This window comes from Zingiber officinale, chromosome 1B, assembly GCF_018446385.1.
Source record: "Zingiber officinale cultivar Zhangliang chromosome 1B, Zo_v1.1, whole genome shotgun sequence".
In the NCBI taxonomy this organism is placed as follows: Eukaryota; Viridiplantae; Streptophyta; class Magnoliopsida; order Zingiberales; family Zingiberaceae; genus Zingiber; species Zingiber officinale.
Genome location: NC_055986.1, coordinates 113,260,289 through 113,276,791, shown reverse-complemented (window position 1 = coordinate 113,276,791; position 16,503 = coordinate 113,260,289). Strand labels below are relative to the sequence as shown.

Sequence of the window (16,503 nt, the reverse complement as noted above, 5' to 3'; positions counted from 1 at the left end):
AAGAAAATAATTGAAAACAAAGTAGCATATGTTTTTTTTTATTGACTTGGTATTTATGATTGGGACTTGAGAATTATGGTGTTTGTGATTTTTTTTTTCTCTCTTACTTTGCCATGGATGATGGAGCCACTCAAGGGCTGGGCTACAGTCCAGGATAGCCCTTGAGTGACTTCGTCCCAGTATGTACTACTATATAGTATCGATGGATGAGGGCAGTGATGCGACGATGTGATAACAGTGACGTTAGACGATGACTATCAATGTGGACGAAGAATTTGAGAGTGAATAAAAATGGATTACGAAAGATTAAAGTTTAGGGAAATAGAAATAGGAAAAGACTGATTTACTCTCATGCGCATTTTTTTTTTCTTTTTAGTGGGTACCTTTATAAAAAATATCCATAATATTTTAAAATTCATAATTACTTCTTTTAATTTTTTTTAGTTTTTACTTAAAAAAATATATAAATATATTTTTACCAAAAAGGGGACTCGCCAGAGGTGTGGCCTTGTGCGCTGGCCCCACCTTGACCGCCTCTAGGCCGACTCTGGTTTGTATGGTGGTAAAAAATGATGGCAAAAATGAATACGTTCGCTCCCAATACTTCCGTCAATTTGTCTCAAGATTAATATAAAAGAGATAAATCATGAACGATTATTAACTTTTGAAATAAAGACTAGCACGTAACATATATTTACCCAGTCTGGTGTGTGTGAGAGAAAGAAAGAGAGCAGTGAGTGAGTGACTTATTTTTATTATTTTGCTTTCGATTCTTTCTCAATGGCGAGCATCCAAATTGGCTTCCAATCTTGCCTCTCCCGCCCAACCCCCGCCTCCATGGGCGCGCTACGCTCCGCCCTCCGATACGCCGCCGTCCACCGTCGAGCCCTCTGCGGCTCCGCCTTGGCTATCACCGGCGGCGACCAGTTATTTCCCAGCGGGAGGCGGAGCACCGTGCTCGCTCACTCCACTAGGGTTAGGATCGGGCCAACCGACGCCGCGCTGCTCAAGGAGGAGTGGCTGGATTCCCTCTCATTCCCGTTCTCGGAGAGGGTCCGGCAGGTCGTCCCTGCCGCCGAGGAGGAGGCTGAGAGCGGCGATTGCGTCGCGGGGTGGACCGTTGGGATCGACCCTGATGGTTCGGGGGCTGTGGCTTTGCTGAAACCCGATGCTTCTGGTTATTCTGCTCAGGTAGTTACTTAGGGTTGCGGGAAAGTTTATTTTGCATGTTCGTGAAAACCCTTGTGGAAGCTGGGATTTTGGTAAAGTCATTCTTTTGACGTTAATTTCAAGCATGCGATGCAAAAGAGTGAGATGAATAGTCGTTTGTATTTTTCCATCTCGTAAGTTTATGTGGCAGAAAATAGATTTGTCATGCCAAGTAATAGAAGATTGTAGGACATTTAACTTGTAGAAGCTGAATAGCTTTCCCTATTTTTCTTATCAGATTATATCTTCTCTTTTTATCTATACCTGTAGGAATACAAGAAGCTAGAAATTATCAAACATGGAGCATGTTGTTTCTCTTCTGCAGTTACTGAAAGCAAATTGATGGTTGGATGTTCCCATTCAATCTTAAATTTTTAATTAGGTCCATGTGTCTCCAATTACTTTAAACATGTTGCTGGATAGCCTTTATCATGAACAAGGCGAAAAAGGTTACACTATTATCTCTGGCCTTGACCTGACTTAATATACAGCTTCAAGCTCTTTGAAAGAGGTCATCATGCAATGTTTATGGTTTATTGATTTGGCAAAGAACCACTCTTTTAGTCTATTTAGTTGGGACTACATCCACCATTCACTCAAATAGAAAAGCATATTTGGAAGTATTCATTTGAGGACACATCTATTGTGTGCAGATTGAACTTCTATAATCTAAATATGTTTGGGTCTTAGTGTATGATTTTTTGTTTTAAAATCTGCAAAGCTAAGAATTAGCTTGTGAATATGCATCTATGTGCCTGGAGGATAATTCTCAGTTAAACTTAGGCCTGGGCAATTTCATATGGCATGACCTAGTAGGAGGAATTTGAAAGAATTTGAGTATTATAAGTGCTTTTCTTGATATATGTTGATACTATGGTTTCCTATAGTTTGCACAGTTCTTTACTGAACGTTGTGTGATTTCAAGAACAGTTATACTTGCAATACTGCCATGCTTATGTCCTTCCTAATTGCTCAAACAACTGCTAGCATTTAGCAGGTGTTTGATACTCCAAACATGGAAGTATTGGTCGGAAAAAGAGTTCGAAAGCGCTTGGATGCAAGATCCATGATTCAGTTGCTGCAAACATTTGGCGCACCACTTGGTATGAAGCAGGAAAAAATATCTCTTTAGAAATTCATAATTTTATAAAAACTTTGAATAGCATGATGTCAACAATTTTCATCAAGTCCAATTACTATTTTCTGCTGAACTTCATACCATTCTTCGAGTTTGTTATAACAGTTCTTACCTTCATAAGTCTCAGATCCAAATTTCATAGCAACGAAGTCTGTATTTATAGTACAATTGGCGTCAGTGTGTTAGTCAGTTCTTTTGTAGCTACCTGTATAAACTGCATGCTTGTCTATGCAATTTCTGTGCACTCGTGATATTGCAAATTAAATTATCTAGCACTAGCTTGATGCTTCTTGAGATTGCTTACTTCCACTTATTAATGTTTGGAATTTATGTTTAAATTGGTTTTTATAAATCATTAATTCACTCTTAAATTTTGATGATTGAACATATTCAGTGAGTTATAAAAACAGAAACTGGATACTGCAATTACTGAATATGTTTGTAGTTTTAATGCTTATGAGTTAATTTTCTTTGGGGTTCTTGCCATGTTAAATGGCACAGAAAATTAGAGTTTTTGTAGTAAAAAAGAAAAAAAAAAAAAGACCAAATAAATAATTCAGTAAAGATATAAATAGGCTTCATTACTAGTCACATATACTGAAAGGTGAATTGATAAAGCTACACTTTGTTTACATTATAAGTTCCACTTCGTAAACAGGTAGTGTAATTCTTTTCTTACAACAATGACAATATTAGATTATTCTAGTAAAATTTTCTATGGAGTTAATTTTATAAATTTATGTTGACTAATATAAAATTTCTATTTTAGGTACTAAAGCATTTATTGAGCAGTCTATGCCTTACCCGCAAGATGGAAAACAGGTATTCAATATCAATTGATTTATTCACTTCATATTAGTGGTATCTATACCTTAACTTGCATAATTTCCTGAAGATTGTTGACTCTTTATGTGTTGTTGCGAATGATATTGAAAAAGAAAATAATTCATGTAAAAGCATGCATCTGTATTTACATGGTGACATATGGTTGGTCAATCAACTTTACTATATTTTTCATGTGACTGTAGGAGGGATAACTCCATATCAGAGAATGGAAGATAGTATGAGATCATGCTATAGAACTATGGATCTCTATAGTTATAGCAAATTCTATCCTCAATTATTTTACTTAGTTGCTTGCACTAGAGTTTACTTGCATTTTAATTCTTGGTTGAAGCTAGTGTTAAATATTTTTCTGATGCAATGGGGTCTCTAGGCAAATGCATAAAGTCACATTTATGTTCTATCAATAGAGTTAATAACTATATGGTTGCATCATATATAGGTTTAGTCCACATGGGATACTTGCTAGTTAGTCAATAGTTGGAGTTGTATGCATGGAGTTTATGTTGTTTATAATAGTCCTATTTTAACACTCAATTCTGTATCAGAGCTGGTAAAACTAGTGGTTCTTCTTTTAGATCTCTAATTTGAGGGGATGTGGGTTTGATGTAGCTGCCCCTCTTCCTTCTCTGCTCTACATAATCACTCTTTGATTTCCTAGTGCAGTTTCTGTATCCCATAGTCATAGTTGTTGCAGTGACCTCGCTAAGATCAAAAGCAGACCACTTCATCTCCAATAGCTTCTTAGGGCTCAACTATTGACTATCTACCATCCCATTCCATGCCTTCCCCTTGCTTCCAACCTGCTAATTTTTTCATTTTTTATTGAGGGACAAAATTCATGGCCTTACTATTTGAGTTATTTGCTTATTGAGCTACTCCCAATTGAACTGGGCTCCACATTGAATTACTCTGTTTGTCATCGGCATTGGTAAGTTGTGCTACATTTTCATTGTTGTTCAAGATAGTACTAATATGACTAATTAATTTTCATATAACTTACTGACTAGCCCATTATTGTTCTATTCATTTTTTACATTACATTTCAGCTCGATAAAAACAAAACTTTCTTGCTAAAAAGGAAATGCAACATTATATCATACTGTATTTCATCATGTTGGAATTTTTGTTGCTAATACTTGTAGCTTTGATTCTCTTTCATTGCAACAAAGGGGTGGTGGAGTGGAGGGTTCACATATGGATTATGGATAGGGATTCTAGTCGCATCAGGGTTTTCAGTTGTGCCTGTGGTATCTCGCATTTGGAAGGAGCATTTTGGTATCCAGCGGAGTTCCTCAACCAAGGTTAGTGTGATACACACTGAATAGCTGCACTACAATGCAGTCAGATGTAGGATTACAAATCTTTCAATCGAAAGTACTTTAGCGAATCTAGAGATACTTAATAGCAAAAATCCTGTTCGAGTTGAATTTAAAATATCACTCATCTATTTCTGAATTCTTAATTCTTTGCCTCACTAATTTGATTGTAGTTTATATCAACTATAAATTATGGTGTGTTTGGTTTATGGTAATAACTATCCCATTCCCTATGAATTCCATAGAATAAGTATTTATATGTTTGGTAACAAAAATGAACTTCAATCATCAATTCCTATGGAATTGAAATGATTTTAAAATACATTCCCAAATCATGATGAATGATTTTTCCTTACTCCATTCTAGAATAGTTATTCCCCATTTATTCCCTTCTCCAAAAATTATAGATTTTTATTCTATTCAACCATCATATATATCTATATTATGAATGAGCAAAGCAGACCTTAATATTGTACCAGGTCTCACAATCTGCACAAATTATTTCTACAAACCAAACATGGAAATTCCAAAACATTTATGTTACAGTTCCTAGGAATAATTATTGTATTTGATGAACCAAACACATTCGTTTGGCTTCAACGATGTTTTTGTGATTCTAATCTTAATTCTAGCTTAATATCCTCTGGTCGATGTTTTTGTGATTCTAATCTTAATTCTAGCTTAATATCCTCTGGTCTCTATCTCCATGGTTCTTTTTTTATTATCTGCTATGTTGTTTACACAGGAGGATAGCAGGAGAGTTGCTTCTTCTTTATTCCCCTCTTTGCACTCTTCTCTAACAAGGAAAAAGGATCATGGTACACATTTGTCCATGCTTCAATCGAAGATACATAGTTTTTTTGGCAACTCAAAATCTTGAAACATTGTTTCTGTTTTCGCAGGAAGAGCTGAGGCTCTCCTAATCGCTGCATACGGCAAGGGTTTGAAACTAGAGTAACAAGCAAGCAATGCCATAAATGTGCTATTAAAATGAAACTTGGAAGGCTCATCGCAAGATTGGAAGAGCAAGATCCATATTTTTTTTCCTTGCAGCTTCGTTTCTCTTGTTGAAGTGTCAATTTACGGTAAGCCAAGAATGAGAACATCCAGATTGATGATTCTGCATTCAGATTTTCATTTGTTCAACCACATTTAATGTTGTAAGCTTCTATATTTATTCTGTCAACAACTAGCCAACTATTCAATTGTTATTATGCTCCCTTTTTTTTCCTTCTTTGTTCTCCAATTTTCAAGATGAATATTTTAAAAGTCGACTTTTGAGTGTATAAATTATGTTTTAGATATATCCGGTAGACGATTTAGACAAGACTGTCTATTTTAGAATTAGTTGAATAAAATTGATGGCTTTCCTATTGTTACTTTAAAAGTGACTCTTAAATATTTTCTAATATTTTTTTCCTTTATTAAAATATCTCATAGTAATTTTGATGTTATTTTAAAATGATAAAATAGATATTTTATTAAGTCATGCTGTAGTGACAAGATGTTCAAGTAATTTCTCCAGCTTCACTCGAATTCTAATTATAGCACATTATAGGGTATTTTTATCTAATGAGATGGAAAATTTAAGAGATGCTAGTAGGGTTGTAAACAAGTTAAGTTTTGGGTGTTTAAACTTGTTTAATAAGGTAATTGAGTTAAGCTGAGTTTAAAATTAATCAAATTTTTGATATGATTGTTCAAACTTGGCTTGGTGAACATGACTTGATTTATTTTTTATGAGTTTGAGCTTATTTAAATGTAAATTCGCTACATTAACGACTCTCCTAGTGTCAGTCCACGGATATGAAGGGAAGTACATATAGGTACATAGGTGTTAGACGCATGGTGGGGTAAATCCCAAGTTATCAGTTCCTGAGAATCGACCTCTGACTATTACGTCAGAGATGTCATGTGCCCACCATCTGTGCTACATCCTGGGACAGCTTGAGCTTATTTAAAGCTTGGCTCGTTTAGATATTATCGAGCTCTCAATTCAAGTCTGTTTTGAGTTTAGTTCGAGCTTGGTTCATTTAAATGTTATTGAACTTTAAATTTATTTATTTTATTATTTATTTAGCATATTAAAAATAGTTTTATTAATGAATATTGTTCATGAACATTATTCACGAACGTTAACGAGCTAAACACATATGTGTATAAGCTTATTTGTTAGTTTTACGAATTGTTAAAGTTTATTTATTTAATTAATCTTGTGTATATTGAACGAACATAAATAAATTTTTACCAAACTGAATATCAAACTGTTTATAAATATTTAATTCATTTATAATCTAGATGCTAGTGTTCCTAGTGACCCGTAAAGGTCTTATTAATTGTAAAAGAACATTGGAAGCATTTTGGCATCAAAAATTTTTAAGAGGCATTTAAATGGGTTTTGATGATTTCTTTATATATTTATATATATACTTGAAATAACAAATCAATAGCAGCCATTTTGCCATCAAAAATAATTTCCTATATATATATATATATATATATATATATAGAGAGAGAGAGAGAGAGAGAGAGAGAGAGAGAGAGAGAGAGGATTGATATTCTGAATAACAAATCAATAGCAGCCATTTTGCCATTTTGGCATCAAAAATAATTTCCTATATATATATAGGATTGATATTCTGAGGTACATGCATGGACACCTCTCACACTGGAAGATATCTCCCTTCATTGGAGGTGCCTTTCAATTAGAGAGTTGGGCACGTGCGTCATCTAAAATATAAATCCTTTTATATATATATATATATATATAGCAACAGCTACTTTATTTGATAGGATAAATGCATATGGAAATAATGTAAACAACAAACGCACATAAAGAAAACAAAACAAATGGGCAGAGAAACACAAACTTTCCATCCAAAGACCAAAACATTAACACGAGTTGTCTATCTGGGAAACAATATAGCTTATTACTCCAACAGCCACATCCATGCAGGTTTCTGCACTCATTCGAGTGCTTTACAAGAATCTCTGAAAGCACGGTTCATGCGAGATCACTGAAAGTAATTTAATATCCTCGTAAAAGCAGTGAAAATGACGAGAGGCCAGTCCTAGAATGAGCCTACACTTCAAATTATTGCAAAAAAAAAAGCTTGAAACACTGGTCGACAATGAAACCAGCTCAACTCGCTCAGCCTGAGTTACTGAGAAGGGGTGGTGCGTGACTTGTCGGGCAAGATGTTGTCAGGAAGAATTAGCTCTGAGGGTGTTTCACGGACGATTCCGAGCATCGAGTCATACTCCTCGTCCTTATGCGCGAACCTCTTGCGCAAAACTTTCTCAAACTCGATCTCATCGAACGACTTGGCGTTCTCAGCCGCATGCACTAGGGCCAAGTTAGCGTAGTTGGTAGCAGACTGAGCGATAAAAGCTATCTCTTCATCGGTGAGCTTTCTCAGCAACTTGGCAGGATTGCCTCCCCATACCTGACACATAACAAAATATTCACAAATGCCCATAAATAATAAATATAATGAAAACTTACTGTATCACTAATAGTGTTCCATCGGATTCGACATCCACTGTTGTCGATTGATCCAAGTCATCAGCTCATATTAGTCTTGACTATTTGAAAATGTGCTACATGTATTTCGTTCATACATTGAACTAGGCCCGACCCTGGGCCGGGTCCTAACCAGACCCGGCCTGGACCCGTGTCAACGGGCTGGGTACCCATTGACCCAGTTCCGATTCAAAAACTGGAACTGGCCTGGCAGGGTGACGCCCGGTTCCGGTTCAGCCCCTCTAAAAACCGTCCATCAGTGATTAACCGCCGGTTCAAACTGGCAATTGAATTTTTTTTTTGGGGATTGTTGGAACGGGTAGTTCACGACCGTTGGAACTACCGCCATTGAGATGAATTTTCTTTTTTATATTTTTTCAGCGGTTCAGATTATTTGATCGTTTTTTTAATCAATAGTTACAATTTAGTATTTGTTACTCTATAAATAGAAAGCTCATTTCATTATTTTTACTTATTTTACCCACATTTTCTCTACTCTCATTCTCAATTCCGCAATCTCTACACGCTATCGACTCCCATTCTTCACACTTTCGACTTCCTCTTCCAAGTTTCAACTACAATGGAAGGAGACCGAGGGCAAGGAGGTTCATCATCTCGATTTCGGAGAGGTAAGAAAATAACGAATTTAAACATTCAATCCACCGATGATGAGACCAAGCAACTTAAGAATCCGACTTCGACATCCGAACACAAGAAAGTACTGATGCAATTACTTCCAAGGTTCGGGAAGTTCCTCCTTTAAAATCTTCTATTTTTATTAAATATTTTGATAAGGTCAGTCTTCTATCGGGAGAATTACATGTAAAATGTAAGCACTGCAATGCTTTATACAAATCCTAAGTCGACGACAACTATGGGTTGTTGAAATGACACGTAGAAGTAAAGCACCGGATGGAATTTGGAATGGACCGTGCTCAAGCACAATTATCTAGATTTTCTACTAGCAAAAGTAGTGATTCTAGTTTACTTTATATTCTGATAAGAAATTAAAAGAATCATTAGTTAGATTTATTTCCGTAGAACATCTTTCATGTAGTTTTAGATCTAAATGCACTTTTGAAGATTTTGTAAAAAATCTCTTAATCCATCTGCTAAATGTGTTCCTAGAACTACACTTACAAAAATAATTAAAAGATTAGTAAAAAAAGGGAAAAATTAATTGAAGAATTTAGTAAATTAAATAATAAAATTTCTTTATGTTTCAATATTTGGAGTGATGGCAAATACATTCATATATGAGTGTGACTTACCATTGGATTGATAGCTCCTGAAATATCCAAAAAAATTTATTAACTTATAGAGTTTTTGATGAATCACAAAATGCTCACAACATCTTACAATTATTATGTTTAATTTTAGAAGAATATGGATTAACTTATCAAATATTTTCAATATCATTTGATAATGCTAGTTCTAATATTGCTAGTATTGAAGAACTTAAATTTATATGTCAATCCATTATTGGTGGTTTATTTTTTCATATTCGTTATATTTGTCATGTTTTAAATTTAAGTGTTCAAAATGGATTAAGAATTTTAGCAAATCATATTGAACTTATTAGAAATATTATTTCCTATTTATGGTTATCCATCTATAATAAAACAATAGGAAAATTTTTATAAAATTAATGGAATGAGATCTAAAATTTTTTCATATGAAGTACCAACACGTTGGAATTCAACATATCAATTGTTACAAGATTCATTTCAATATAGAGAATTATTATGTTTATTATTTTTCGCATAAAATACAAATAATGCTAATATATATTGATTTTCACAATAATGAAATATTTATAGTAGTATTTGTGAAATTTTCAAGGTATTTAATGATACAACCGAATAACTTTCGGGTTTTTATTATCCTACTTCTCATTTAGTTTTAGAGAATTTTTGAAATTTATTTAGTTGCATTTGCTTTAGACCCTAGATATAAATTAGAAGTTTTACAAGAAATGTTAGGTTTGTATTATAATGTTTTAATTTGACTTAAAGATTCTTCTTCTCTTGATCCAAATAATATTGTATATAATATTAGAAATTATTTATATGATATTTATAAAGAATATAGTATAAAATATGGAATACAACCTAATATTTTAGAAACACAAAATATAGTAGTAATTTAAAACTTACAAAACACAAACTTTATTAAAAGAACGGATGAAACGTCCACGAGGATCCTTAAGTTCACACAGGAACTTGAGAATTATTTTATGACTTCTTTTAATTTTAATAAAACAGATAGCGAAGTAGATTTCGATGTCCTAAAGTGGTGGTTACAGAAGGCTCAAAACTTTCCCGTCCTCTCCATGATTGCCAAAGAAATTTTAGCTTATCCAATGTCAACAATGGAACAAACGTTCAGTGCTAGCGGTACATATTGGATGAATGGCGATTGACTTTATCTCCCGACTCGTTGGAAGCCCAAGCATTACTTGACGATTAGACCAGAGCCAAGAAAAAAATCCAAGAAATGCAACTTTCATATAACAAAGTTAAAGAATTTGATACCGAAGGAACAAATACTACGAGAACATGAAATGAAAGTGAGTAACGCCACTTCATAAGATAAGAGAGTAAAAAGGTAAGAGAACTATGTGGGATTTGATTCCCCTATACCCTAAGGAGATGCATAGACAACTTAAATACGTACAAGCCATTTTTTTTCTTTTTTAATGAATTAACAATTTTTAATTTTTTTTAATATAATAATCTTGAACCGTGACGAGCCGTGAACCATGCACGAACCATAAACTGACCGTTCCGAACCATAAACCATAACCATCTTGGATGGTTAAGGTTAAGGGTCGACCCCCATGAACCATCGAATCGTCGATTCTGAACCAGAGTCGGGTCAGTGCAAGAGTATATCCCTCATAATGTTGATATTTTTTAAACTATTTCTAATTATGTTAACTAGTATAAATTCCCGGTACATTAATTTATTTTCTTGCATCTTATCATCATCTCATATTATCATTGTTTGAAGTTAGACTTAATTTCACCAAATCAACTTACAACGTATCTTTAAAGTTGTTAGACCACATATGTGAATATTAGAGTACGGGTTGGGATCATATGTGAAGTGCTAGATCAAATTCGGATAGAAAGTAGGTCAAATAAAGACTTTTTGGAAGAAAGATGAGTTCCTAATTGTTAGATCAAATGTTTATTTCTGATGCAGATGAAACTAAATTAACACGATCTTGATGAACCTGGAACTTTGAAACATAAGACTATAAGAGAATTGCTAACAAAATTAACATTCACAGTGAGTATACTCTCATTACATAGAGCAACCGGTTTTAAAGGCATCAGGAGAAGTTAATTTCTGAAAATAAAAACATAACATAAAGGACAATATAGTTGTTACCTCTCCAGCTGGGATCTTTGTATTCTGCCTTACGAGGGATCCTGCAGCAACCATCCCATGCTTTTCCACAAGTACCCCATCAAGCAGTACGGCACCCATTCCGACAAATGATTCATCCTCAATAGTGCATCCATGCAAGACAGCACTATGACCTATATAAAGTTAAAACGCCAATTCAAGAATGAGCTCTATAAGATGCAATTCATCTGTATCTTGAATCCAAAAATCTGAATCTTAATATGGTCATGAATTGACCTAATTTTTTTTAAAGAAAAAACATGCAAGGTTTTTGAACAAAAAACTTTATGGCTGGGATGTAAAGAACTGCCAGCTTGGACACGGATTCATAGTAACGAAAGAAATATGTTGACAATAGAACAATAATTTACAACCCAGTATCTTATGCAAGACATGCTAAGCAATTTATATAAACTATCACCAAGGATGATTAAAATCACTTGCCTACTGTGACATTATCTCCAATAATAGTTGGCAGGACCTTCCCACTCAAATTAGATTTTGCCACATGCACCAGAGAATTATCTTGTATATTAGTGCCAGATCCTACATGGATGCTGTTTACATCACCTGCAAAGGATCAGACGAAAAGGAATCAAAGGTTAAACTAACAATAAGAAATGTCCCGCTGAAAGTTGATTGTCTTCTACCTCAACAAGTATTCACTAGCAGTAGATCTAGCAACAACAAATTTTATAAATTTCTAATGATCAATCTATGTTTAATACAATCCTTGGACAATTACACATATACCCAAAGAAAAAAAAAATTATCGATTTTCTGCATGCATCATTGGTTGTGTAACATTGTGCAATGTATAAATTCTTCCAATGAATCATACTGAAGTTGTAGGATATGACGCAATCAAGAGACTCTTTTGCAATCCAATATAGGAAACATGCTAGACACCATTAGGGCAGACAATCAGTAAATGTTTGACACCACGGGTCTACTCTTGGACCTGAGTGAAAGACTGATTTAAGGAAATTCAAACTCAAAATATGAACAATAAAATGGAAGTGGATGTAATCACCATCTGACATTTTTTTCCAAAAGAAACTTCATTACATACTTGTAATAAAACTATGCTTTATAGATCAAAATGTTGGGTGCTTAAAAAACATGTACAAAATGTTAGTGTAGTTAATAGGTATTTGTATGAATGAGAAAAAAAAAAGTATAGCTACCATTCATGATAACTAAACTAGAGTGAATAAGTAAATCAAAGAAAATCATCAAAAACGGCGAGGACATTCTGAAAAAATGACCCTAAGCTTGAATTACAAAGAGTGAGATACTTAACTATTCAAAGTATAGATAAAGGAGTCAAAGAAGAATTTTATGAAAAACTCTAGAAAATATTCTGACAATGTCTTACACAAGCTCAATGGTGCAAAAGGTCCCTCTGCCTGACCACAAATATGTGGGTTATTATAGCTTTTGTTATTGTCAAATACAGATTTAAGTCAAATAAATAGAATTCAGTGGGAGACCAAACAAAAGATAAACATGAGCGCTAGCAAGTAAAATAATATAGACTAGATTTTTTGAGTCAATCCAGTTGCAACCTCCTATTGGTTGGAATGTGATATCAAACTTTCGACATACCAGTCAGCTTCCAAAATCATGATAATTTTTCACCCTTTTCAGCTGGGTTTTGGAGCACATTCGCATAGTATTTTACTAGTGTGATGAGCTGAAGCAGTGCAATAAGTGTATCGCAAGGAGTTGTAGAGGAATTATTCTGGAAAGACTTGTGTGAGATGAAGGTGAATTTTCCGCGTCTTATCAAAATCCCTCAAAAAAAATAACATTTTAAATTCTCAAGCACTTGGGGAAAAATATTTTTTATTTCCCTCCAACTATCTCAATTGGAAAACCCAGTTAATCAAGAAATGTCAATGGGTAACATATCTTATGAAATCAATTAGCATACTGGGTGTATATGTAGCCATACTCATGTGCATTCCAGACTGCAAAGTATCCATCCCACTTGGGTTAAATAGTGCATATCTGATTGCATATAACTTAAATAATCAATTAGCCACGAACACCATAGATTCAAGCAAACAAAATGAATGAGCTAGTTTAAGGAAAGAAAATAGTCACCTTATATTAAACATCTGCCTTCAGAATATACAATAATATAAAGGAAAACCAGTTACTATTCCTTCCATTTCCATCCTTCCAAGTAAACAAGAAGAGGTTAAGCTTCTTTTTTTTTTCTTTCAATTTGATCCTTCCACTTCTCCTTTACTTCACATTTCTTAAAATAAGCATAATTATAAAATAAAACAAATCAACTAGCCAGAAGTTATAACAGATTGTAAGATATTTGAATTACTCATTCCTAAAATATGATTCATATTTGTCAGCCTAAATTAATTACTCAATTGTAATTTAAAAATATGGCATTCTGTATATGCAGAGGACATCAAGACTTAAGTGGGTGAGATTGCCATGCCCCACGTTAAAGTTTTGGGCTAACGAGGAGAATCAATAAGCTTAGACTAGTGAGCAACTACTATATTGGGCTTGAGCATTTCTGTGCTAGTGCTTGGATTGAGCCAGATAATTTAATGGGTCCTCTTACCTATGCTAGTCATGATAGCATATTAATTCAGGAATGCAATTTCTTGTTGCTATGTCTTCCTACACCTTTCTAAGTTACAAAATTTCATGCCAATAAAATGAATCTTGCAAGGAAATAAGAAAAGATATGAAAACATCATTACATTCTGGTTGTATATGTACTTGGAAATTAATTGAAATCACAACATACCTCGCAAAACACATCCATACCAAATTGATGATCCTTGGCCTACTTGGACATCACCAATAACAGATGCACTAGGAGCAACAAAAGCATCTTTGTGAACATTAGGTACTTTGTCAAACACGTTCATAAGTGTACGATGCCTTGATACTGAAAATAGCAATAAGAGAGCATTTTAGCAAGTTAAAATACTATGAATTTAAAACATATTTGTTTCTCACAATTACTTAGTATAATTCTAGCAAGAAAAGTTTCTGAGCTAAGGTACAAACTATATCATAGAATGAAATCTGTACTGATTGTCCTAGACAACAAGATATTTCATACTGGGACATAATTTTTTTTTAAATGACCTAAGTTGTCCTGGTTCATTGAAAAGTCTAACATAAACTGTATTACCTATGGCAATCAAAACATCTACCCATAATCATTGGTGTTCAATAACATGACTGTAAACTGTAACAAATAGTATCTTTACTAAACATCTACCTTCAGAATAAACAATAATATAAAGAAAAACCAGTTACCAACAAAGAAGCTCAATAAATTTCCTGAATACTAAAAAAAAGATAAATTCTTATACATAGACCTCAATGATGTCATAAAAATTGGATTTTTCATTGGTATGCAGGATAAGCTATAATCAAGTTTCTTGTCTAAGATAGTAGAGATATCTTGTGCACATAGGTAAGAAAATCCATAAACTGCAACAACCAATGCGTTTATGTTTCAGGGTGAATCGAAGTATCAAGTCTCATTTCTTTTAACCTTTGGAGTACTTTTTGATGACAATTACAGAAACCAATACATCTGAAGTTCCTAACCTGTCTTCGAGTTTTTGGGAAAACATCACTAACATGGATAACATTTGAGCAACTGGAAAATTTTCATTCTAGAACATCGTGAAAAAAAATCTTGAATTTATGGCACAAAGGCAATATTTTACGCGAAACGGAGAAACTAATCATAATAAAGTAAGATCCTCTGATGACCATTTCGATTCAAACCTAAACAATGTCAGTAAAGCCGTGATACAAACAATAAAAAAAATGCAAAGATACTGAAGCAAAATAACCGAACGCAGCAAGATCGCCGGATCGAAACAAGTACGCGGAGAAAGAAGCAGTCTTACTCTGCTCCTGGAAGAGATAGTTTCCCTGGAGTCGGGAGCCGAGACGATCGATGGCCTGGCCGGTCTCCCGGATCCAGAATCCGACAGTGTAGATCGCCCTCCCTAGTGTCCCCATCGATCTCGCGCCCTAGCTGACAGACGGATGCAGAAGGCCACGGGATAGATCGCCCCCCTTTGACGCCGGCGACGAAAAGGAAAAAGAGAAAGCGAGAGGGAAAGGGAGATCCGCGAGAGGGCAGCGGTCTAGGAAGCAGAGCGTCGCAATTGGGGTTTTCGCCGGAGACGGAATTGCCCCTGTTCCTTTGCTTCTATTTCAAAATGCCCTCCGAACGCTTTATAGCTTTCTTATTAAGGTCAAAATTATTTTAATAAATAAATAAATAATTTTGGAAATGTTAATAAATACAAAATTGAAAGACCGTTCAGAAAAAAGACGAAGAAACCGATCGGCGGCGCTCGCGTCCCCGCTTTCGATTCCTTTCCCTTTCCTTCAAAACCCTACCTTTTCCTCTTCCACCTCTCGATTGCGTCCTCCGTACTCGTACCCGCCGCCGGCGCTGCCTGTGCCATCGCTCACTGCATCCGGTTGGAATCTTACCTATCAGGCAGGTGAGTTCTGCGATTGCTGGTCGTGTTGGTGGGGGAGTTTCCATTGGAAGGATTTCGGTTGGTATTAAGGTTATTGGGATACTCACTTGAGGTCGCAATTTGAAGTTTATCGTTCATCCCTTAAAGAAGTCAGTGGTGATATCCATGGGCGAAAGTTCTACACTTTTCGCAGGTGGAAGATAGACATTACTGAAGAGCTTGCTAAGCTATTTATATGTAGTCGAATTTCAAGTGCATCAAGAATCCTATCGAGAAATGGATTGTTAAGACTGCAGTAAAAGGGAATCATTCCAGTTCATTCGACAAAGTGATTGATGAGCGTGATTTAATCACTTCATTCCAGAATCCCTTCAGACCTTCCGGTTGTAGATAGATAGCAGTGGATTCCTTTTTGAATCTACTGACGTCTTCATTTGCAACGCCTTCTTCCTTAGGACGCTTTGCTGGTCTGCCATCTAAGCCATCTCCTCCATCCTCTGTCGACTGGAGTTGGGTTGAAGAGTTTCGACTTGTATTCGACATGATCCACCATGTTCGTGG

General features: G+C 34.9%; 2 protein-coding genes across 3 annotated transcripts; one reads left to right on the top strand and one right to left on the bottom strand.

Annotated features, from left to right (window-relative positions):
• Nucleotides 1-735: 735 nt before the first annotated feature.
• Nucleotides 736-5,738, top strand: LOC121973005 (Holliday junction resolvase MOC1, chloroplastic-like). Of its 2 annotated transcripts, none has more exons than XM_042524613.1 (6): nucleotides 736-1,191; nucleotides 2,207-2,312; nucleotides 3,117-3,169; nucleotides 4,363-4,494; nucleotides 5,255-5,327; nucleotides 5,412-5,738. In XM_042524613.1, exons 1-6 carry the CDS (start codon nucleotides 781-783, stop codon nucleotides 5,465-5,467), a joined length of 831 nt encoding a protein of 276 aa, XP_042380547.1. In that variant the 5' UTR covers nucleotides 736-780; the 3' UTR covers nucleotides 5,468-5,738. The 2 variants fall into 2 exon arrangements, with proteins under 2 accessions (XP_042380547.1, XP_042380542.1); XM_042524608.1 differs by having other exon boundaries at nucleotides 2,204-2,312.
• A 1,678-nt stretch (nucleotides 5,739-7,416) lies between these two features.
• On the bottom strand, nucleotides 7,417-15,667 carry LOC121972994 (gamma carbonic anhydrase 1, mitochondrial-like). Its single transcript, XM_042524600.1, has 5 exons — nucleotides 15,355-15,667; nucleotides 14,229-14,372; nucleotides 11,891-12,016; nucleotides 11,429-11,580; nucleotides 7,417-7,955 (listed from the first exon to the last, which is right to left on the bottom strand). Exons 1-5 carry the CDS (start codon nucleotides 15,467-15,469, stop codon nucleotides 7,671-7,673), a joined length of 822 nt encoding a protein of 273 aa, XP_042380534.1. The 5' UTR covers nucleotides 15,470-15,667; the 3' UTR covers nucleotides 7,417-7,670.
• Between the last annotated feature and the right edge of the window lie 836 nt (nucleotides 15,668-16,503).